The sequence below is a fragment of the Catharus ustulatus genome, chromosome 1 (genome assembly GCF_009819885.2).
Source record: "Catharus ustulatus isolate bCatUst1 chromosome 1, bCatUst1.pri.v2, whole genome shotgun sequence".
In the NCBI taxonomy this organism is placed as follows: Eukaryota; Metazoa; Chordata; class Aves; order Passeriformes; family Turdidae; genus Catharus; species Catharus ustulatus.
This window is the reverse complement of record NC_046221.1, coordinates 140,539,288-140,561,996: the sequence shown is the minus strand read 5'-3', so window position 1 is coordinate 140,561,996 and position 22,709 is coordinate 140,539,288. Positions and strand designations below refer to the sequence as shown.

General features: G+C 47.5%; 1 protein-coding gene across 2 annotated transcripts; it reads right to left on the bottom strand.

Annotated features, from left to right (window-relative positions):
• Positions 1-14,831: 14,831 nt before the first annotated feature.
• Positions 14,832-16,025, bottom strand: ODF1 (outer dense fiber of sperm tails 1). Of its 2 annotated transcripts, none has more exons than XM_033068688.1 (2): positions 15,455-16,025; positions 14,832-15,267 (listed from the first exon to the last, which is right to left on the bottom strand). In XM_033068688.1, exons 1-2 carry the CDS (start codon positions 15,928-15,930, stop codon positions 14,952-14,954), a joined length of 792 nt encoding a protein of 263 aa, XP_032924579.1. In that variant the 5' UTR covers positions 15,931-16,025; the 3' UTR covers positions 14,832-14,951. The 2 variants fall into 2 exon arrangements, with proteins under 2 accessions (XP_032924579.1, XP_032924588.1); XM_033068697.1 differs by having other exon boundaries at positions 14,832-15,201.
• Positions 16,026-22,709: the final 6,684 nt, after the last annotated feature.

Here is a 22,709-nt window from a genome sequence, read left to right as displayed (position 1 = left end):
AAACATACAGTAGTATGTGTGTGTAACCACTTTTTTTTTTTTTTTTTAAAGAATGTCCAAAATTGTGTATTCCTGATATTTTATTTTGAGCCAGCACTTGCACAGCTGCTTGCTGAGAGATTCCTGAAAGGTGCAGCTTTCCTACATGATAGTATAGGACACATCATGTGTCTTCTGAGGCCTCATAAACCTGCCTGAGCAGGGGGAGCATGTCACAGGGACTGCCAAGGCTTGAGCAACAGGGAAAGCCTCCTGGAAGGAGGCAGCAGTCAGGGAAAGGCTGTTGCAGAAGTGTCACTTTGACAATGTGCTCCATTGGGCAGCACCTCTGCCGTGAGCAGTGGGTGCTGGGTGGTGGTGGCTGCACACAGCAGCCCCCAGCCCCAGCTCCCACGGCTGTTCTGGCCACTGTGGCGCAGCAAATGGAGTTACAGGAGGTCACAGGGAGCTGCTGGGGTGCCAGGGGTCTGCTTGTGCTGCAGGAGGTTTGCTGCCCCAAAGAGAGGGATGGAGGAAGGCTGAAGAGTGAGAGGCTGGGGTGGGGATTACAATGGGTCCCTGAGGGGACACAGGGCATGGGTAGGGCAGGGTGTCTCCAGGCATGCTGATAGTTTGGAGCTGTGGCTCATGGGGTTGAAGAATATGCCACCCTATGACTATGCAAAGTGTAAAAACTGTAGAAATTACAAATTTAGTTGTCGCTCAGTTTCCCTCTTTTTTTTTTTTTTTTTTTTTTTTCATCTTCCCACAGAAAAATAAGCCCAAGTAATGTTTTCCTTTTGCTGTTTTCTTCCCATTCTCAATTGCAGTGTGTTGGCATTCCCCACACATTCCTCTGGTTGAGTCAGACCCCGGGGACAGAGGGCACGCCAGGGCTGCAGCGTGTCCAGCCTGGGAGCACCGAGCTCCAGCTGCCGTGCCCCGGCCAGCAGAGGCCAAGGCCAGTGCCACAGTGCAGGGTGGCAGCTCAGTGCCATCCATCCCTGCTCCTGCCTGTCACACACTCTGGAATGACGTGCAGGCAGCAATCCTTGCTCAGAGGCTGATTTTATTGTAGCTATTCTTCCTTTTTCCCCTTTCAGAGTTTTGAAATCAAGGCATGAACTCTTCCAGCAAGGACCGAAGACCCTTTGACAGGAACATTGCATGTCATTGGCACAGGGAATGATGGGGAAGAAGGGCTGAATATGCCTGACAGGAAGGAAGTGGAGACCAGCAAAAGCAGAATAAGCTTCTTGTCTGCTGTTGCTGAGCTGGGAAAGCTGTTGCCTGTGGCTCCTGTAACATCACCTGCAACCTCCTTTGAGGCCAGACCTGCAGGACCTGCAGAACCTGCAGCTGGGAGTTTCATCTTGGCAATGTCTTCTCTATTACTTTTTCTTTTTTCCCATCCTGAGGCTGAGGTAATTTATTTCCCCTTCTTCCAGCTAGTCCCAAAATTAAGCCAAAAGGGTTGAGAGGGGTTTTGTAACACACAACATCCATGCAAAGCAGGTGACAGTCTGTGCTGCCAAGGCTTTACTCCCCATCCTTGCTGGAACTGCCTCTGCCTGCGTGTCTGTCCCCACATCACTGTGGTGAGACAGAACAGCATTTGGCACGTCCTGCACAGAAAGGAGCTCACTGCAGGAGACTGAGCAGGATGAGGGAGCCACCTCTCCCCTTCTGCTTGCCATGGCACGGCATGTTAGCCAAATTCAGGAGAAAAACAGAGAAAACCTGCTTCTATCAATTTTTATTTTGGCATTCGAAAGGCAGACTGCTGTTCTCAGCAAATTGGACTGCTCTGATTAAATTCTAATAGGCTCCTATAGGATAGGTTCCTATCCTGATGGCAGCGCTTCAGGTAACTTGGTAACAAGCCAAAAAATTACTGCTTTATTGAGGAATATGGGAGGTTTAGTTTTTAGTCCCTGTAGCTGCTCTAAAATTTTTTCTTTTTTTTCTTTTTTTTTAACAAACTAACCAACCAACCAAACTAAAGAAACAAAACCCCCATCCCCCTTCTCTGAATCTGGATATACTGATTTGGAAATGAAACTATAAATGATGAAGTCCCCCATCCCAAGACATTGGTGTCTGGGACATGGACACAGCATTTTGGAAAGAAGGTCATTATGTTTCATGAAATGGATTTTTCATTAGTTAAAGCTGTCAAAAAGCCTCCAGCCTGATTCTTATCATTCTCCTGGTGTTTCCAAGGGCATTTAGGGGATCATAAATACAATAAGAGCCTTTAGGAAAGTTTGTTACAAAGGAAGTTTCTAAGCTGTGGTTGACCCCTAGAGGTATGAAAAGCACTGGTAACTATATGGAAACCTGATTTTAGGAAGTTAGTTCTCTAGTAAAGTCTGCACTAGTGAAAGATGGAAACACAGAAATTCACACAATGACACTGTTTTCCCTGCCATTGCACTGCTGGACCAATTTAAGGCAACACATAAGCAGCAGGAGGGTGTTCAGCAAGTGGTGCCACCTGTGGGGATGTGGGTACCTGCAGAGAAACCCCACAGGCAGGGCTCCTCTCCTGGTGTACAGCCCAGGTCACTCCATCTGCTGCTGGCAGCTGCTGATGCTGAGCCTGAGGATGGGGAGGCAGCAGCACAGGCTGCCCAGGGACATGGTAGATGCTCCACTACTGGAAGTGTTCAAGGCCATGTGGGACAGGGCCCTGAGCAACCTGATTTGGGGTGGCAATCCTGCCCATGGCAGTAGGGTTGGGACCAGAGGAACTTAAAGGTCCCTCTCCCCCAAACCATTCTATGACCTTCAGCAGGAACTGGGGTGGGGACTTGCTGGCTCCAGTATCAGGCCCTTGGGATGTGAGCTGGCTGGGCTAGGTCAGTGGTGAGCAGCATGGGGAACAGTCACATCCTGCCCAGGGAGAGAGCCTGGGACATTCCTGTGTGCCTGCCTGGGCCCCAGCCCATGGATTGCATTGCCCAGGTTAATGCCAGAGCTGCTGGAGCAGCAGCGGGGAGGACAAGCTTGCTCTCTCCTGACATTGCTCACTGCATCCCTGGAAATGATCCAGCTTTGAATGGTGGGAATGAACCCAACTTCTCTGCCTCAACACCCTCCTGAGCATCTGGTGTGGGTGCTCCTAAATGGCAAACACAGCAGAGATGCTTACCCAAGGCTGCAGTCATTGCCCATTCCCTGCTGTGGGCTTTTTTTGCCCAGCTCTGCCTTTCCTGCCATGGGGAAGAATTGCTCTAGGCTTGCCCACTTGCCTGGTGGGCTTCCCTGAGAATTGGTCCTTTGGTCCTTTTGGGGCAGGAGGTGGCCTAGGACCAAATCTGCAGCCTCCTCTGTGTGTGATATTGAGATGTTGCTGCAGGAAGAGCCCTGCCAGCACCTGCAGCAGAGCTTGGGAAAGAAAATTCTTTAGCTGGCTGGGATCAGTGTTCAGCAGAGGCTGAAACAGCTGAATTTCAGCCCTGCCCAAGACATCTTCAAATCCTGGGAGAGCTGTGCTGGGAGCAGAGGTCCACAAACCGTGGTGCCTCTAAGCCAGCACTGGAGCTGGTGATGAAGCTGTGGTGAACCTGGTGCTCCTGACACGTGGATGCCCTCAGTGAGCTGAGTGACCACGTCGCGGCTGCATGGGCAGCTGCCTCCAGCCTGCTGCAAAGTCTGGCTCTCTGCACTGCAAGGAATTGGAGCCAGGTGCAGCAGTGGCCCAGGAAAAAGACATTTTTTTTTCCTTTTAGGCCTGTAAACTAAAGAGAAAATAATTTTGTGCTGCAGATGTTTATGAATGCTTCTTTTCTGCAAATATACCTGCATTCAAGATCCAAACTGCAGCTTCTCTGTGCCAAGAGTAGTCCATGAACAGTACCTACTGCCCTTCTGTACGAGTGAATGTCCTAAAATAAACAAGCAAAAAAGGGGGGAAGAGAAAAAGTTTGATCAAAAGGAATGTCAGTTGATAAAGTAACAAATCCATTTGGTTATGTAACTTTTACAACCCCTTAGAACTGTGGCCAAAAATTGAGCAATTCCCTTACTTCTCTCTGGTGCCAAGTGACTTTCAATCTGCACTATCTATATTAGCTCATATGAAACTCTTTTGCTACTGCTTTGTTGATTTTAAAGCCCAACTATCTTGGTGTTTTAGATTTGAATTACTGTGGCATTTACTGGTGGAAAACACAGGGAATTACTGTGGCTGGTGGAAAACACAAGTCTGTGTGGCTTGCTTTTGTTCTTTATTTTTCTTTATTTGGAAATTTTATTTCTTTGCCTAGTCAATGACACTGGTGATGGTCACTTTTATTTCAGCTGAAATGTGTCTTAAAACCTGCTGGAGAGTCTGTTAGGCAGCCTCATTTGTCCTCTTGTGTCCTCTGAATGCCACCTGCCCCAGCCTGGTGTTCCATCCCACCTGGAGGTGACAGGAGCCAAGTGAGAAGAAACCAGCCTTATGTGGTCAGCAGGGATGGATTGGTAATGATGTGCCCTCTGTCCTCAGCATTTCATGGAGATAAAATATCTGTGAAGGCTGGTGTGGCCCAATGCATCCTGATCTTCTGACTGGCTGGGGCTCCTTTGTGTGGGGCTGGGCACATCTTGGCAAGCATTTCTGTACCTTCCACAGACATCATGCAGGAGCAAAAGAACAGGTGGGGTATGTGCAAAAGGATATACCAGCTTCCTTTAAAATGTTAATGGTGCCTCAGGCCTCCTGAGGGTGTTCAGTGATGTGCAATAAATTGCTTTTATATGGCTTTGTGAGCAGTTGTGAATTTAACACTGTTTTCAAGGAGCAAGAAGTGTATCTGTAATTACAGTCAAGGAGATGGAATAAAAACTGTTTCAGCAAGCAAACATAAAAATATATGGCCTTTACCTTTGAGTCTTCTTGATAATGTTTGAAATCCAGTTAAACCTCTATACCTGGGAGAAAACTAGCACAAATAATGTCAGAGAGATTGATGCTAATGCTAAGCAGGGGACAGAGCCTCTGGCTCTTCAAACACCTTGTTACTATTCCTTCTGTAAAAATAAAAGGAATATTCTAAGTATGTTAGATTATTAGAGGTCAGCTCATCTCCCTGCTTGTGATTTGTGATACTCTGCTCTGGCATAATAAACATCAGTGGTGAGCTGCTGTTTCTGCCAGATCTCATGGGCCTTCCACATGAATCACTGGAAGCAAACTGAACTTCATCTCTAATTGGAACTCAAAGAGGCCAATGGGTAGAAAGCTGTTAATAGGTCAGAAAGAATAAGCTGAGGCCTAGAAAGGCACCTGAATTTAAGTGGAAAGTCTGCATCTCCCTGAGGTGAGACAAAGTGGAAAAGAAGGGGAGGTGCTGCAGGAGGTTTCTCTTCCAAGCCAGCCCCCACAGTGGGATAGATGAAGTCAGGTCTCTGGGGTGCTCTCAGGAGACACTCCTGCACAGATCATCAGATTTACATCTCTCCAAAACATGGATGGGCCAGGACTGACACAATATTGCTGGAAGAAAAGAGCTTAAGGACCAAAATTCAAGTCCTGGAGAAACCAGAGGCTTTCTTGGAGCACTACCAGATGTATTGAGGTGATTTACAAACAAAGAACTGATTAAGCTTTCGTGTATGGAGATACCTGTTGTGCAAGAATGTGAGTGTTTAACTGGTAATTTAATTTGTTTCTGATTTCAAAGACAAAATTTCCCTTACAGAATACAAAATGTGCTGGGATTCGAGCTACAGCTGTCATTGTCAGGGGAGGTACAGGACTCCTTCCTACACCCCGTGGTGAGACTTCCCCAGGATGCTCTGTAGAAGCTAATGAGCCTTTCAGACTAGCAGGCACATCAGGCCATCTGCTCAGCACACTGTGCTTCAGACCATTACATCTCAGCTGACTATCCCTGAGTTGAGCTAAATCTTGGGCTCTACCCCAGCTTTTGTTGAGGGGGATCCAGTACTGCCATGACACACCACCAGCAGGGGGAAATGCCACCAAAGCTTTTGGCACATCAGCCATGATCCAAAGTCTCTCTGTTTTGGGGCTATTTGTGTAGCCATGTCCACTCTTCTCCTGTTTGCATTGCTTCTAAGTCAACTTTCCTCCTAGCATGCAGCTTAATTCTCTTACTTTAAATTTGTCCCCTCGCTCTGATTCCTTCTGATGTTGTTTGAACCTCTGCTCTTTGCTCTTTTAATATTTTGTCTGTGTTTTTTTAAACTCGGATGCAGCACAGACTTGAGCACTCTCTGTACCATACTGTGCTGAATCTCAGACATGTAAGCTTTCTGCCAAAACAATTAGGTACTGAACATGGTTCTCATGCAGCATCTCCCAACACAATCACTCCAATGTCCTCAAGCCTGTGCTTATCTTGTCTATGGGAATTCTTATCTGAAATTTTTTTTTTCTGACACCATTGGCAAACCTTATCCTTGTTCTGTCAGTAAGACATTCCCAGAGAGATGGACAGAAAACCAGAAAGGTCCCAGCACTGTCCACAGGCACTGCTCCTCATCCTGTCTCCAGTAGTTGTGGACATGGCACAGCAGAGGCCCAGCGTGCTCCTGGCACAGAGCAGGGGACGCAACAATCTGGCTGAAAACAAGGTGCAGCTTTTGCTTCAGGGTCACCAGCACCCAGGGGACAGGCTGTGACTGACAAATTCCTGTCACATAGGCTATTAGAGGGCAAGTTTTGGTTGTGCTGCCTGCAGAGTTGCCTGCTGCTGCTGACACCAACAGGCAAGGCATCCCTCTGCTCCCCAGGTGCATGAGTTCATTTTAAATGGTCTCTTTTAGACCAGATTTTACCGTGCATGTAAACTCTACCATCTCCTGGCTGAAGCCAAGCTCTGCTGCATTGGCTTTCCTGCTCCCTGGCAGCCCCTGGCACCTGAGGGCACAGGGCTGGGGGCTCAGCAGTGGGTGTGCAGCCCTGGTGAGCTGTGTGTGTGAGTTTTCTCTCACACAGCTCAAGGGTTGATGCAAAATGAAACAAGTGTGGCAAAACACCTAGCTGCATCCCATCCAGGATGCCCTGTGTGCTGTGGTTCCCAGAAGCACATGCTGACACCAAGACCTGCATTGGCTTCTGGCTCAGTCCTTTGCTGTCAGGGTGATGGAGCATCTCTAAGGGTTTGCCTGTGCTTTAGGAAATTCCCCCCAAACACAACTGGCACATTTACCCTCACTACATCCTCTTTGCAAGAGCTCTGGGTGCGTGTGATGGGATTGATGTGTTGATTCCACTTGAACAGCAGGCTGCAGGCACCCTGGGAGAAGAATGGGGTCCTGGTGTGATATTCAACCCCTGCAGCCACACAAAGTGGGTACCCAGGAGCAGGAAACATGTTCTTCTCACTAATGTCCTTGGGTGGGCCAGTGCTGAAGGAGCATCCCTGCACTGTGCCTGCCTGGGAGCCAGGAGGACAAGAGCCAGTTTCCAGGAGCTCCCATGAAGACAGGGCTCAAGCTGCAGGCAGCAGGACCCCTGCCTCCAGGGACCCCAGGCAGCCTGTGGAAAGCAGTGCTGGGAGCCAGCAGGATGCCCAGCCCCCAGGGCCACTGTCTGGCCAGTGTTTACTGACCTATTTACTGCTTCTCCTTCCGTGCCTGCGGTAATCCTATGCCATGTCAGGGCTTGCTTTCCCTCTGTTTCCCAGAAGAAGCAGGCACATATAAATGGCTGATTAGTGCTACAATACAAGCATTGCTCCTGCTCCTTTAGTAGCTGCTCTGAAGAGTAAACAGTGAGTGCCTCCTTCCTCCAGGTTGTTTCGGTGCTTTAATCCAATATGAAGCATTATTCTCTGTGCACACTTTGCATACCTCTCCTAGATGAAACCTACTGTATTGTCATGGAGTCAGCTGCATTACATTTGAAATGTCATGCTAACTGGGCACCCAGTCCAGACTGGATGGCTTGGAGTTTATGTAGGTCAGCCCCTTGGGCTATTTTTAAATATTGGGGTGAGGATTACATTACACTGGTGCACTACCATCCGTAAATCCCTCGGTGCCAGCCCGGAATTTCAAGCTAAGTGCCTGGATCTCCAGGCACACCAAGCAGCCAGCACCTGGTAAGAGAAGGTGGGATTTTGACACTTTCCCCAAGATGATTGAATTTTCCTCTTAGCTCTGTGTGGTGACACTCACTCCTGGTCATGTAAACATATCTGTTTCTCCAAGGGTGTTAACTGTGTAAGTATTCACAGTAATGGTGGAGTTCTGTGTGCTATTGTTGTCCAAAGAATTCAGTAGGAATAGAAGTGCTCAAGACACGGCATGAGCAGGCCCTAGGTGCAGGAATTTTATTTTATTAATCTCTTTTCAGTTTCCCGGAGTCTTACTGAATTTGCAGTCAGTAAAACCTCAGCAAGGCTGCGTGAATTTTCGCTGCTACATTCTGCTGTTACTGCCTGCTACAGTGCTGGTTTCAGTCCTTTTCTTCTGCTGCCTCTCTACCAAAAGATGCTCACTGATTTTAATTATTTATCTGTATGAGGTCCTTATACCCAATTTGTTCTTAAGTTTACATCTCCTACCCCAGTCATCTCTTCTGCATCCTGCAGATTCTGCTCATATTTAGATGTTTCTAGCAGGTTACCAGAAGAGAGGGAAAAGCCAAGACACAAAGCAATGGTAGTCACAGCCTGGCACCTGAGCAGGAGGCAATGGGCTCTGAAGCACCTTGGAGCTGCTCTGATGGAGAGTGTCCAGATTTGAGCTTCTTAAGAGCACCTCGTGTGGCCCCAGCCTCTCCTCTTCCCCATCCCTCTTCTGCTCTGCTGGAGGATGGAGCCTCCCCTCCCTGCTGGGCTCTGGAGGAGTCTGTCCCAGAGGCTGCCCAAAGCACTGTGTCCTTGCCAGTGCCTGGTGTGAGGCTGCTTGTCCCCGGGCTGTGAGCACACTGACACTCTCCCAGTCCCTCTGCCTTCCCACTGACGTGACTTTTGCTCATGTTCTCGTTGAAATTTTTATCGGGCCACAACCAGATGCTCTGGGTAGTGTTCTTGCATCTGTGTTTGCAGGAGCACAACCCTGCACCCCACAGTCATGGGCTCATGGTAGCTGGTGACCCCCAGATGGCAGCCCTGGGACAGGGGGATGTGAAGGGACAGGGTCGTGTGCTGTGGCTGTTGTGGGCCCTGCTCTTCTCTGTTGAGACCCAGGACTCTCCAGGGCTTTGGGGCCCAGACCTCAGCAGAGCTCTCTCTTTTTGTTTCCTCTCTTGACATGTTGTAAAGTGTCACATGCACTTGTGTGTCTGTGAGGCAAAGCCCTGGCAGCTCTCCCTTTTGCAGACCTTTCTGAACACACATGTGGATATGCAAAAAGCTATGGCAAAAAACCCCAAACAGAAAAGAGGAGGCTGCATTTTATTTTTCTGGCAAGTTAAAGTCTGTTCTAGTAAGTGTGGGGACTGATGATTTTTAGTTCTCAGATTTTTAAATTATAGCATTATTGTCACTTGCAGGCCTTTAAAGACTGTGTCTAACACCCCAAGTTAGGAACCAGCACAAGAGAGCTGAGACCTGCTATTATTTGTAATTAATGTTGAAATCGAGAAAGACAATTGCATGGGGAGGATTTCGCACCACATAGCAGGGCAGTTGAAGGATAACCTGCAGGACAGCAAAGCTTTTTTCACATAGAGTGGGGTTTCAAGACAAGAAGCAAACCCTCATATATCACTTGTCAAAAGAAAGGCCTGACCTACAGCAATTGGAAGGGCACAAATGGGATGGCAGAAGGAATTAGAAGGCAGACAGAGATGGAAAACTTACTTTTCATTCCAGAGATCAGGGAAAGGACCTGCAGGGTAAAAGAGGACAAGCAAGGGCCAGTGTCCCATGCTCATGGAGGTGGCAGCTTCATGACAGTCATGCCGAGTGTGCTGGAAGGATCAGCTTACTCCTAAACTAAATTCAGTGCAGGGTTATTAATGAGGTGACAAGTGCAGAGTCCAGAATGACAACAAATCTATGGAGCCTTTGGTACAAAGGCAGAGTTGAAGACATGGGCCTTGCTCTCTCTTCTAAACTCTTAGGGCTTTCTCCAGGGGAGATGATGGGAAACAGGCTTGGAAAGTTTACCTAAGAGACTAAGGTGTCAAACAGCTTAGCAAGGACAATGGTTAAATTTAACTTTAAGCACAAACACAATGGATGGATGAAGCTTCTTACCTCATGTGGGGGTGCAGGGGAGGGCAGCTGCACCAGCCTCTCACGGCTAGGGTGATGCCAAAAGCCTCGCCATTCTGCCGCTCTGAGGACCAGGAGGTGTGAAGAGTGGAACTGGCCCCTGTGACAGGTATTTAATTTAGTCCTTGGCAGGAAGAACCCTGCCAGGCAGGCACTGCCCACAGGGAGCAGCAGCCCCCTGCCCCAGCAGTGCCCTGGGGAGCAGCAGGGCACTGAGGCACTGGGGACAGGAAAGCTGGTTTTGCACCTTCTTATGAAGGCACTGCTCTCCCCACATTTCCAATAGCAGGGAGAGAAACAACAGCTCAGCACAGCCTAAGCCTGTGTAAAGCACAGCAGAGCACTGCCTGGCTTAGGAAAACCCCTAGAAATTGATGACTGAGAGGTCTGGATTTAGCATCCTCAGATGACCTCTCATTACAAATTCCTTGGGTATTTATAAATGTCACCGTAAGACTAGAGTTCAAGAATGTACTAACATTTAGAACTACAGAGCCAATTCACCCTCTCTGATATCTTCCACACGCTAGGGAATTCAGAGAGTATCTGCTCCATGAGGATGGTCAAGATTGGCCCCAAAAATAATTTGTTGCAACAACATGCTGAAGAATACCTGAACCGCTGGAAGCCCCTGTTGGGCTGAAAACTGTGGCAGAGACAGGTTGCTGAAGCACATGAACATGGTCTTATCCAGGAGCAGTACTCCATGGGGGAGAGCCACAGGATCAAAGTCAATATAATCCAGTGCAGTAACCTAATGTGAGGGTGGTCTGTCCTGAGAGCTCTTGACACCCAGGATCACAAAACAGCTCTGTCTCTTGCCCTCCTCTTCACTTGCCATTAGCTGGACAGAAAAAAATACCAGCTCTGATGTGTACCAACCTTACAGCTTTGTGACACCACCCTCAGTGTGTTTGCACTGGAAAAAAAAAAAAAGAGCTTCACAGTGGTATATTTTAAAAAATAGTATCTGCCACCTAGTGGTAAATGAATTTGTTTTATGGGAGATAATGATGCTGTGGCTTGCTGGGTTAATGGTGGCTTTGCAAAGTTATTTTCTCCTTGAAAACTCTCGGTATTTGTTTATTACAGATTTTGGGCTAAGTTCCAAATTGATAACAGCATGCAGGTATTAACAGAACTAAGTGACTATTTCAGTGATTTGCTTCTATTACAGAAAAGGTCTCAAAGATGCTCCTACCAGCCTAGACTAGCAATTCACAGGATGTAATATGAATTCAGAATTTTCCTCAGAAAGTCATATCTGCCAGTTAGTGCTCAACAGTGTAATTTGGTATTAGGAGCATAAGGAGCCTAATTTAGGAACAGAGTGTGTTAAGCACGTGCTACAGAATGAGCAATAGGGATAAGAGCAGTCATAGCCAGGCCTGTGATTTCTGTGGGATTCAATATATTCTGCAAGTCATGGATAGAGAGGAGGTGTTGAAATATGCTTCCCTTCTGCTTGCTTAGACAACTTCTGTAGAAATCATTACAATTTGTAGAAACTATTAGCTTCATGTAAAAATCAAAGTGCAAAAACCGTATCACAGAGGGGTTTTGGTTTTATCACTTCTTGGGTAGCTTTGTAGGAAGATGGTCTTTCCCAGTGCATCCCCAGTCCCCATCCCTGCTGCCTGCTCCCACTGTAGGCTCCCTTGTAGCCTCCCAGGTGAGGTGAGGCTTAGGTCTGAACTCCCCTGGCCAACACCAGCAGAATCAAACTACCTGTGCACGAGCACCCTTTCAGTATATTAGGAACATACAGTAGAAAGATGGAGAGGGACTTTTTTCATTTCTGTAGTGACTGGACAACGAGTTTTAAACCGAAAAAGTTATGTTTAAATGTGACATAAGGATTTTTTTTTTTTAATGATGAAGGTAGTGAGACACTGTAACTGGTTACCCAGAGGCCAGGCTGGATGGACATTTGGGTAGCCTGGTCTCATGGATGATGTTCCTGGTCATGGTAGGGGCATTAGACAAGGGGACCTTTAAAGAGTCCCTTAACATCAAAACTATTCCATGGTCGTGTGGTTCTGCATTGACCCAGCTACACACTAAGCCCATAAAGTTTAACTTTTATTAACAGGTTGTCTTGGTTTAGTTTAGGTTTGCCAATTCTAATATACTCAATTTCTGTTGTGAGATAGGATTAGGAGCAAAAACAAGGCAGGCCTAAAACTTAAAAGGGTATAAAGAAAAAATTTATTAACAACACAGAGAAAATAAGAAATTCAGAATAAGATTTTCAGACTACTTCCTCCTCCCCCCACCACCTCCCACATTTCTTAACAACAACATACAGAGACAGTCAGTCCTTCACTTAAATAATCATTTCAGTTCACTTCAGGGAGAGGAGTTTCTTCTTGTTCGGCTACAGGAAATTTTTTCCAAGAGAAAAATGAAGTTCTCCTGTGTCTTCACTTTCACAATTTCCATCTGCCAGGGGAAAAAGAAATCTGTAAATCATGAAGCTCCCATCTTCACAGCCTTCCCAAAGCTGTGTCTGTGGGCCATGTCAGACTCATGGGATATTACTTTTAAGGGTAAGCTGTTCAAAAGTTCTCTTCATCTCTTTTTCCTCACATGTCTCTGTTCATACCTCATTCTCCAGAACAGAGATCGCCCTTTCCCTCGGGGTAAAGGATCTTTTTCTCAAACACTTCAACCCTCCCCAATGTTTTCTCCACGATTTATAGGAATCTTCAGTGCAGTGCAGTCCACCCCATAGCTTACAAAAAGGATTTTTCAGCCAACTTTCACAGCATCCCCCCAATATCTTCCCATCTGGAAACCGGGCTCTTACTTCACTGACTTTAGTGTATTCTTTCTGCTCCACTACCTCTTACTCAGAGGAGGAGGACAGGAGGCCTGCAAGTCTTATCCGAGCATTGGAAGGGTTAAGATTTCACACAACAGGTGCGGGAACGGGGCCAGGCCCGGCTGGAGCCGTGCCAGGATCCCAGGCCGCGCCGGGCGAGGCTTCACCTCCCCGGGGCTGCTCCGAGCCGGTGGCAAGGACTCCTCTGTCTCTCTCTGCCCCCTGGCCACCAGGGCCCCTGGTTATAAAAACGGGGCCTAGCGGCTCCCGAGCCCGGCCCTGCCCGGCCGGGCCGAACGCCGAGGCCGGGCCGGGCCAGGCCGGAGCTGGGCCCAGCGTTACCTCCTTGAAATCCGGAAGTCAAAAGAGAACTTTTTTCCGGAGTTTGCTTACTTTGAAATGTGTGTCACGGTTCGAACTAGCTTCTCCAATTGGTTTCCCAGACTGTCAATTATTAAATCAGCCTCCAATTGGCCCATCAACTCACAGAGGAAGTTCTCCTAGAGAAAAACCCCGGAGTACATCCTCCTCCTAGGTGACTTCAATACAAAACCAGCACACAGGTGTTTTTTTAAGTGGTAGCCGAATGCTGAAAATATCCCAGAAGCAGTTAATTTCTGGCACCAAAGTTAAATTACCAGCTAAACGGATCCTCAACTGCTTGTAACGTGTTTAACTGCTCCCAGCCATGGACTCGCCACTCTGTAACCCACCCCCTGTGATTCACCACCTTCATAAGATCGAAGTAAATTGTCAAAGTGAGGCCCTCTGTTTGCAGGCTGTACATAAAGGACTTGCTTTTTTTTTCTTTAGGCATGAGTATTTCCAAGATAATATTTCCTCCTGCAGCAGTGACTGGGTGCTTTTGGCACTGGGGACCCCTTGGCTGCACTGGGACACATTGTCCTTTGGGGGCCAGGGTCCCCATGTGTGACAGCAACCAACTTCATTTCTTAGCCAGGCTAATGGCAGGGACAACACTCCACTCAAGTATGCAGCAAATCTGCACAGCACTGGCCCAGAGGTGCTCACCCTCTCCCCTGGCAGGTTAGGGAACATCAGATTCTGTGCCAGCATAACCTAAAACACTGAGTTCCCTGTTAGGAAAGTCTGCTGCAGGGCAGTGCATCACATGAACAGGTGGCAACCTTCTTCCCCCCAGCCTCATGAAGCCTGAAACAGGTGGTGCTCACTGGAGAGATGCTGGCCCAAGTGGCTAGTAAATGCAGACACCAAGTGTGTTCTGTTACACACTTTCTGCAGTGGGAGGTAATACTACTTCCCATAGGAGTGCGTGCCCAAGAGCTGAGGCCAGGGCAGCAAAGTTAAAATTGCCTTCAAGCAATTATACTGACAATTCTTCCTCTCTCCCAACATGAATAAAGTTTTATTATTATTTTGGAGCTATTGGTTCAGCAGGAAATGCTAATCCAAACTTTTCTAAGGAAAAGCTCTCTGTCCTTCATCTGCAGCTTGTCCCAGCCAGGCAGTCTCTGCAAGAACCCAACCAAGGGAAAAAAGAGTACAGCTTGATTTTTTTGGAAGAAGGCTCCTCTCCTCAAGGTGTTTATCATCAAAAGTTTCTTCCTAGAAATACCCTAGAGCTCAAATGGAAGAGGTCAGATTGAGAGAAGCGTCCTTACAGAAATGTGACTGATCATAAATGTGCCTCTCAGCCTTTAAAATTCATGAAACTGTATGCCCCGAGTCCACCACCTCTAGCCCTGCCTTCAGTACCCAGCAACCACAGCCATGTATGCCCAAAAATATCTTTTGTGTTTTCCTGGTGCCACTCCCTTTTTTGCCCACCAAACCCCTTAAAAATGAGGCTCACAACAATTTGCTCAGAGTGCTGTTTTCTTTTGTGGAAGAGGTAAGAGAAGCTGTTGACACACAGTTATTGGGACAGACATAATTCAGATGGAAAGAAGGGGTGAAGGAGAGGAATGACTGTGTGCTGCAGCTCAGAGGTCACAGAGATGAGAGCAGCACTTGGGTGGCTCAATCTTCGTGACACTGTTGGATTCCTCTGAGTAGGTGACCTCCTCCTCCCCTGGTGGCAGGCTGAATTCCTTCGTGAATCTTCTGTAGCTGCATGACTTTGACAATCCTGTGTCGCATTCGTCCTTGTGCTCCGCATGCACCGTCACCTTCCCGTCATTCACTGACACACAGACATCATGGGGGTCAAAACACTTCACGTCGCAAGGAAGGCTGCAAGGAAGGTTGCAAGGAAGGTTGCAACAGGATGAGCTCAATAGCATGCCAAGTCTTTTTGCCCTGAAATTAAAACAGGAAACAATATTTAGCTTCCCATATCCCTTTCAATTTATTTCTCCAAAATGGCTATTTCACTCCTATCCTACTTACCCATTTCAACCATTGCTTCTGATAGCAATGCCAAACCTCCCTTCATCCTAACCTAAAGGTTGCCAATGTCTGTAGAAAGCAGGGGGCTCTCGCTTACCTTGCAATGAGGGCCCTTCTCCCTGGGCAGCGGAAGCCGTGGCAGCCGTGATGGTGCGAGCAGCAGCAAGGGAGGGACAGCCTGTGCAGGCGGGCTGCACACAGCCTGTCACGGAGCAGCTGCAGGCGCAGGTCCAGCATCCGCATCTGCCTCGATATGTGCCTCCAGTTATGCAGGTGGCAGTGGTCCCGGAGGTGGCAGTGGTCCCGAAGGTGGCAGTGGTCCCGAAGGTGACAGAGGTCTCGCAGGTGGCAGAGGTCCCGAAGGTGGCAGTGGTGCGAAGGGTGACAGTGGTGTGAAGGGTGACAGTGGTGCGAAGTGTGACAGTGGTGCGAAGAGTGACAGTGGTCCCGAGGGTGGCAGTGGTGCGAAGTGTGACAGTGGTGCGAAGGGTGACAGTGGTGCGAAAGGTGAAGGTGATGATGACAGTGGTCCCGAGGGTGACAATGGTCCCGAAGATGGCAGTGGCTCGACATTGTCACGGTGTTTCAGTGTGTCAGGGCAGGAGCAGATGTGAGTGCCCTCCCAGCTTCATGTGATGGTGAGACTGAGCGGCTGCGGTTGTTCTGCAGCTTACCGGGCTTCCACGCGCTGAGATCACGGCCGCAGGACGCACGGTTCTGCCGTTACCATGGCAACAACGGCGGCACAACCGCCGCCCCCTGCGCTCCCGGCCCGGGCCCGGGGCGCCCGCGCGGCGGGACAGGCCGGGGCTGCCCATGGCAGGGGGCCGTGCACAGGGCCCGGGCAGCAGAGCCATGGAGCCATGGAGCCATGGAGCCATGAGCCATGAGCCGTGAGCCATGGAGCCATGAGCCGTGAGCCATGAGCCATGGAGCCATGCAGCCCCCGCTGCGCTCCCGGCTCAGGCCCGGGGGGCCCGTGGCAGCCGGACAGGCCGGGGCTGCCCATGGCAGGGGGCCGTGCACAGAGCCCGGGCAGCAGAGCCATGGGCCTTGTGGAACATGACTTGCATGAGTTTCATACACAATGCTGCTTCAACGTGGCTGCCCACAATTCCCAAAAATAATACTGACCATCAGCTTCCATCCCATCACATCTGACAAGTGCTGGAGCTCAAGATATGAAATATATTCCCTCAGACTGGCCAGTGACACAAAAGCTAATCCCAGCCTCAGCAGCAACAACACACTTGTCTCTCAGGCATCTGCCCAGTGGCAAGCCAGATGATGTGTTATTTTCCCAAGGTGAAATATTAATTTGACTTATTAATAAATCAAAAGAGACAGCTTATTTTCTATTGAATGATAGTTTCAGCAATAAAAAATTTGCTTTGTACTGTATTGCTCATAAAAGGCATAATTTTTTTGGTCTGATGACCTATCTTTTATTTAAAAGCTGAATTCAAAGGCTGACAACATGTGAAGGGTCTCCCCTGTATGGAGCTGTACACCCCTCTGATGGCACTATTTTGTCTGTAAAACTCTGACACATTCTATTCTCTTCAGCTCTACATGAAAGAGTCCCTCAGGAGGTCTCTCTTGCCTGATGAGTCTGAACCCTTTATTTCCCAGAGGTGGTTTTGTTTTCCAAGCCCAATCTGAAGAGATGAGGTCTGGAGCAGATCTCTTGAATTGAGTATCAAGCTCAATCTTCTTTCTGATATAAAAGCCACTACAAATCAAAGGTGCTGAACACTTGTAGCAAAACAAAACTTCTTCAGGGAAAGTAATGGCTCAAAAAGTAATTTGAAGTTAAACCTTCCCGGCACATGAAACTGGGGAGTTGAGGATTTGCCATGTGCTCCACAGAAGAGTGAGAAGGGTCTACAGGCAGTGGTGCCCATAGGTTGCTGACTCCTTTGGGATGCATCTTTATGCCAAGGGATGTGAACTTCTCCCCACACACATGCTCATCCAGGGAGATTGTCCCCAGACCAGGAGAGCACCAGCGTGGTCTGCAAGCAGAACACTGAGCAGAGGAACCTGCAGGCAAAATAACCTTGGAGGGCATCACCACGCACCATAGGTAGGATAAGCAGGTGTGTGTGGACACAATCATCCAAGCAGGTACTGCCCAGCTCTGCTGTCCTCTGCTGCTCCCTCTCCCACCATCATCACAGGCAGAAGCACAGTACCCAGCAGTGCTCTTGGTGTGCATTGCCATGCCTTGGGAACAGTGCCTGCTTTGCCTTGTCTTACTGTGTCCCAAAACCTCCCAGTAGGGTGAAACACTGTGCCAGTGAGTGCTCACTGTAGAATTAATTAATCCAGGGGTGGCAACACTGGTTCACAGAGACTTCCTGAAACATCCCTGTGTGGAGCTCCTCATCCCCAAGGGCTCTCTCACACCAACCACATACCTGCACTTATGTTTGCAATCAGTGTTTAAAAAACATAAAAGCCTATCTGCAGGCGGGATATTTTTGTAATGCTCTGAAAAATGGGCTGTAGTTTTTAAAACAATGGAAATATAGAGCTCTGAAAGTAATTTGTAGCCTTGTTTTCCATTACTGCAGCCACTAAGAAATGTTGGTAAGAGCTTTTTTCATGCTTCTATTGCTGTTTTTCGTTACTCCCACACACTTTAAACTTTTGGTCTTCTGCTGCAAATTGTTCACTTTGCACTTATAAGAGATGACTGGGTAGCTAGACTAGACAACTCAATCATTATTTTTCATCTTATATTTTATGAAATTTCTATAAAGATCTGCATGGCAGTCATCCTCAGTGTGTCTTCCTAGGGGCTGAGCAGAAGTGGGCACTTGCTGTGGCTGACAAGTGACTCTCTTGATCGTAGTACTTGGAAAGAGCTTTGGAAGGTGTTGCTGCCTCTTTCTACCACTTAGCACTGTTTGCAGATTACATAAGCTGAGTTTTACAAATTTAATTTCAGCATTCTCAGCCATACGTGATCATTTCCAGTAGTGTCTCCAGAGAACTCACAGTCTGTGGATGTCATTTTTAGGAAAGAGGCCCTCAAAAGCATTCAGGGAAGAAGGACTGATCTGTCTCTTTTGGCAAATGAGGATAGGTTTCCTGGTTTCCCTTTCCAGGTTCTCACTCCCTTTGGGAGCTGGTAGTACACAGAAACCCAAGCTCTTAACAGTTCTAAGGAGTCAGATCCCACCTCAGGCTGCTACATGAAAGCCAAAAAATGTTAACAATAGAAATCCCCGAATTACAGGGATTTCTGAAAATATGCAACTCTATAATAAAGGGTTGGGCTCCTGACTCATGAGAAGCTATTTGATTTACAAAAACAGCTCACTCCTGAGGCAGGCTGATCTGCCATGTGTGAAACAAGCATTTCTTGATAGGCTCCTTCCCACAGCCAGAGACGTGTCCTCCACTTCCTCCCCACCTTCCCTGCATCAATGTGCTGTCCTGGGCTGGACCAGCCTCAGATGGCAGTGGGAAGGATGACTGAGCCAAGGCATGAGAATCAGGCTGGGAAACGTCACCCACTATGAGTGGTGCTGCTGGTGCCTCAGGGATGTACCAGGAAGAGTTTTGTACTGCAGGAAGGTGAGCTGCTCTGTAATTATTTCCTGTGAGCTGCAGGAGAGCTTGCTGCCCTTCTGGGCACGGATGGATAATTATGGGCCCACGCTGGAGGAATAACCAACCTCGTGCATGTGACTTGGACAGTGTCACACCACTGTGGAGCTGGTGATTCTCAGGCACAGGGAAGTGGCACTCACATTTCTGTGGGTCTGCCTAGCTGGCCCCACTTGAAAGGAGCACCAAACACTTCCTAGAAGTTAGATGGATGGACAAGAATTGTTTTGAGTACAGATCAACTCCACCTTGAAGGTGTGCTGTCTGTCATTTCAAGAACCAACTCAGCTCCTTCTCCCTAGAGGAAGGAGGGACTTCTGTCACACTGTGTTACTGCAGCTGCTGGTGGGGTAGTTCCAGTATTCCATCTGGTAGAGAGGATCTCTTAGTGTTTCTCCTTCACTGCAAGTCAGCTGCTGCTGTAAATGCAATGTGGAGTTGCTGGTGGCGTGCTGATACATGGATGCTGCACGGTACTGGGATGTGGAGAATCAGCGGGATAGCATCACTGTGGTGTGCTGAATGCTTCAGCTTAAGCAGGTCCCTGCCCAGTGAAGCCAGGGTGAATTTTGACTTCTGCTAAGACCAAGGCCTTGGGTTGTCAAGGAAGCGAGTCCACTAACAAGCCTAACTTGCAAGTGCTGTTTTGAAATTGTCTTTACTTACCAATGGAATAGGAAATCCTCCTGTTTCACATCTGCTGCAGCCCCAGGGAGTCTGCACAGTCAGCTCTGACCTGGCATGAGGAGGGTCATGAAGGAGTGCATTTGCTACAGCATCCATGTCTGATCCAGCCCGTGTCAGTCTCACAGGTTGTCTTGAACCCACTCCCACAGTGACCTCGAAGACGACATCTCAACACAGACAAGTCAAAAGTATAGGTTCTTCAGCTCCTTAAGCATTCCTGGCTGTCAAGGTCTTCCTGATACCTGTGAAGCTGAGAAGCTCCTCAAATGTAAAAGCAGAATGGAGTAATGGAAACTGGAAGACGTCCTTCATTGCTAATGTAAGGTGTAATTGCCTCACCGTGTTCACAGCACAGAGCCAGAGACCTCTTCATTCAAAGTCCACAGAGTCCACTGAATTGCACAGAGATGGACTTGAAGATACTCCATGTGACCAGAAACTCAAAAAAAGCCCCTAAAAAATTCGTCAAAAACACACCCTAAAACCCCATCAAACAAAAAACCCAACCCTAAACCTCCAACCCCCAAAAATCTAACTCCCAGGTCTGGACACACTGCTGTGCTTTGCCCTTTCAAACACAATTAACCATTAGCCTGAATTAACCATTCCTTCAAGGCTTCTCTTGGTCTCTTTTGAGCAAGAATGCATCAAGTTCAGCAAGTACAGATCAATTCAGAGTGTGGTGAATATATTTTCAGACCTATTAGGCTTTGACAGTGTCTGAAGCTCTGATTTACAGGTATCAGCCAGAATCTCTTAACAGCCCAATCACCTTCTTAAGTGGGGTATAAGGATATCACTTCAAGCTGAGTCTGGACCAACCCTCAGACAGAAATCCAGGTGTTGTTTAACTGAGAGTGCAGTTGCATACAGAAAACTGTAGCCACACACTGCACTCAGGTAAACGTGTGCTCAAATGGATAATAATGATCATTTTCTCCTGCTCTAATTTCCATATGGAATGGAAGTAATTAGCCATGAAACTGCACCTATGTGTCCAGCCAAGTATTGCTGAAAGGCTTGGAGCAGACCCAGGGTGTCAAGCTCCAGCTCAGCCTCCTGCTCCTTGGAGTGGCATTCACTTCCAATATAAACCAGTGGAATTAACTCCTGGGTATGGTATTTTTTCATTGCCAACACACTGTTTATGTAAATGAGACATCCTTTGATATTCTCTTGGTTTTACCAACATATTTAACACTCTTTAACCTCCATAGGAAAAATACTCATGTTGTAACAATAACTGCTTTTTATATCTTTCCTCAAGGAATTCTTTCTCCACTTGAAACTCATAATGGAGCAGTTGAATTCCTTCAATTCAAATTTAAATGATTCATCAAATATTTTGCACTGATTCCTCAAACTGCTGCTCAGACACACTGATGCTCAGTCAACTTTAAAAGAGTTGTCTTTTCCTTGTTTTCCTAGTGCTGTCCTAACATGTCTTCCTACTATACAATGTTCCTGCATTATCCTGGGCTCTCTCCCACTCCTGCTCTCTGGCACATAGTGGTGGAGATCTGAGAGGCAGGATCATATTTTGTTACACCTAAGTGAATAAATGTCCTTCTTCCTAACAAGAAGGCCAGGTGGAAGAAAAGGAAGGGGGTACCCTTCCCTTTCACAGCAAACTGGTTTATCAATTCCTGACCTGCTCATGGTATTATTCACTCTAGCTGTGCATGTTTGAGTGGAATTAAAGCAGTGACAGGTCTTTCCCCAGCATATTCCAGGGCATTACGCTACCCAGCATCATTGCTAAAGATGCTTTGTCCCATGTGCACACTGGATCTGGACCAAAACATCCTGCAGCACCATGCCATGGAGAGCAACAGCCCATCAGTGGAATGTCAGTGGTGCTAATTCACACGAGGGCCTGGCCTGCCTGGGCCACCCCTGCCGTTGCTCCTGTGGTGGTGGGGCAGTGCAGACTGCCTTGCCATCCTGCACATTTGGAGGGGTGATGCTATGAAGAGCTCCTCACTCCCTCCATCAAGCCAGTCCCTCCTCCCAAAGGTAGTATCTGAAAGTTGCTGCAATGCTTAAAGAGAACAGTCTGCTGACAAATTGGAATTTTTTTCTCTCTGTCACAATCAGAGTAATTTCTAGGACTCCTTACCACCTTTCTGTAGCAAAACCAGGAGGACTGCAGCAGTTTTCAGGCCCTAAAGCTGCTCTGAAAATTCCCTTGCCTTGCTTCAGTTTGTTTTCAGACAGCATTACTGTATTCATTCTGTTTCCATTTAGTACAAATAGCTCAGCTAACTGAGCTTCCAGAAGAGATATGAATTGTGGAGTAGCTGAAAATGGTCATTATTTGTGCTTTCCAGGTCTCAGGTGGATGAACAAGATAGGTTATATTAACCAGCCATGGCCACCACCCTGGGTACAAACCCCCATCTGTGAACAAGTGCCAAGAGCCACTGCTGCCTGTGCAGTTCAGTGTGTAATACATCTACTGGGTCTTATTCTTCATTGTAGGTATCTTGTCCACCCAAGTGCAAACAAAACATTATTTGCTACAAAAAAGTGCATTCCATGTTGTTCATCAATAGTCTGATATCTGCTTCAGGAGAGTCTTGTACAAATGAAACCCAGTTTTGCTGCAGAAGTGGAAATAAATAAGAAGATCCTCAATTTAAGAATTTTTCTTTTATTCTATATTTTTTCTCTTTTCAATTGCTGGTTTCCAACCTGGGGATCACCTGGAGATTACCCAAGATTTGTTGAATCAATTTTCAGCTTCTGTGAGTAATTATAAAATTAAATAGTTTAAGAAGAAAAAATGGAAAAATTCTTTTTTGAGAGAAAAAATGAATTAGCCTTGGAGGTTGGTGCCCTCTCCCAAGAAACTTGTCAAGTGTCTCAGCAATTTGATTGTGTTATAAAACAGACTGGAAAAATGCACAAATCAGACTGACAGGCCATTCCAGTCAGCAGTGATTACAAAAACTCCAGCTCACAGCATGAGCCCTCTCTAACCACATCCAGGGGGTTCTATTTTTGAAAAGGATCAAAAACATTCTCACCATCTTCATTTTAGAAGA

Bases quoted from the DNA above. Each gene is read 5' to 3' on its own strand.
- ODF1 (XM_033068688.1), bottom strand. From the start codon at position 15,930: ATGTCGAGCCACTGCCATCTTCGGGACCATTGTCACCCTCGGGACCAC. The intron at 15,268-15,454 runs GTAAGCGAGAGC...TTTTAATTTCAG, and splicing joins AGAAGGGCCCTCATTGCAAG to GGCAAAAAGACTTGGCATGC.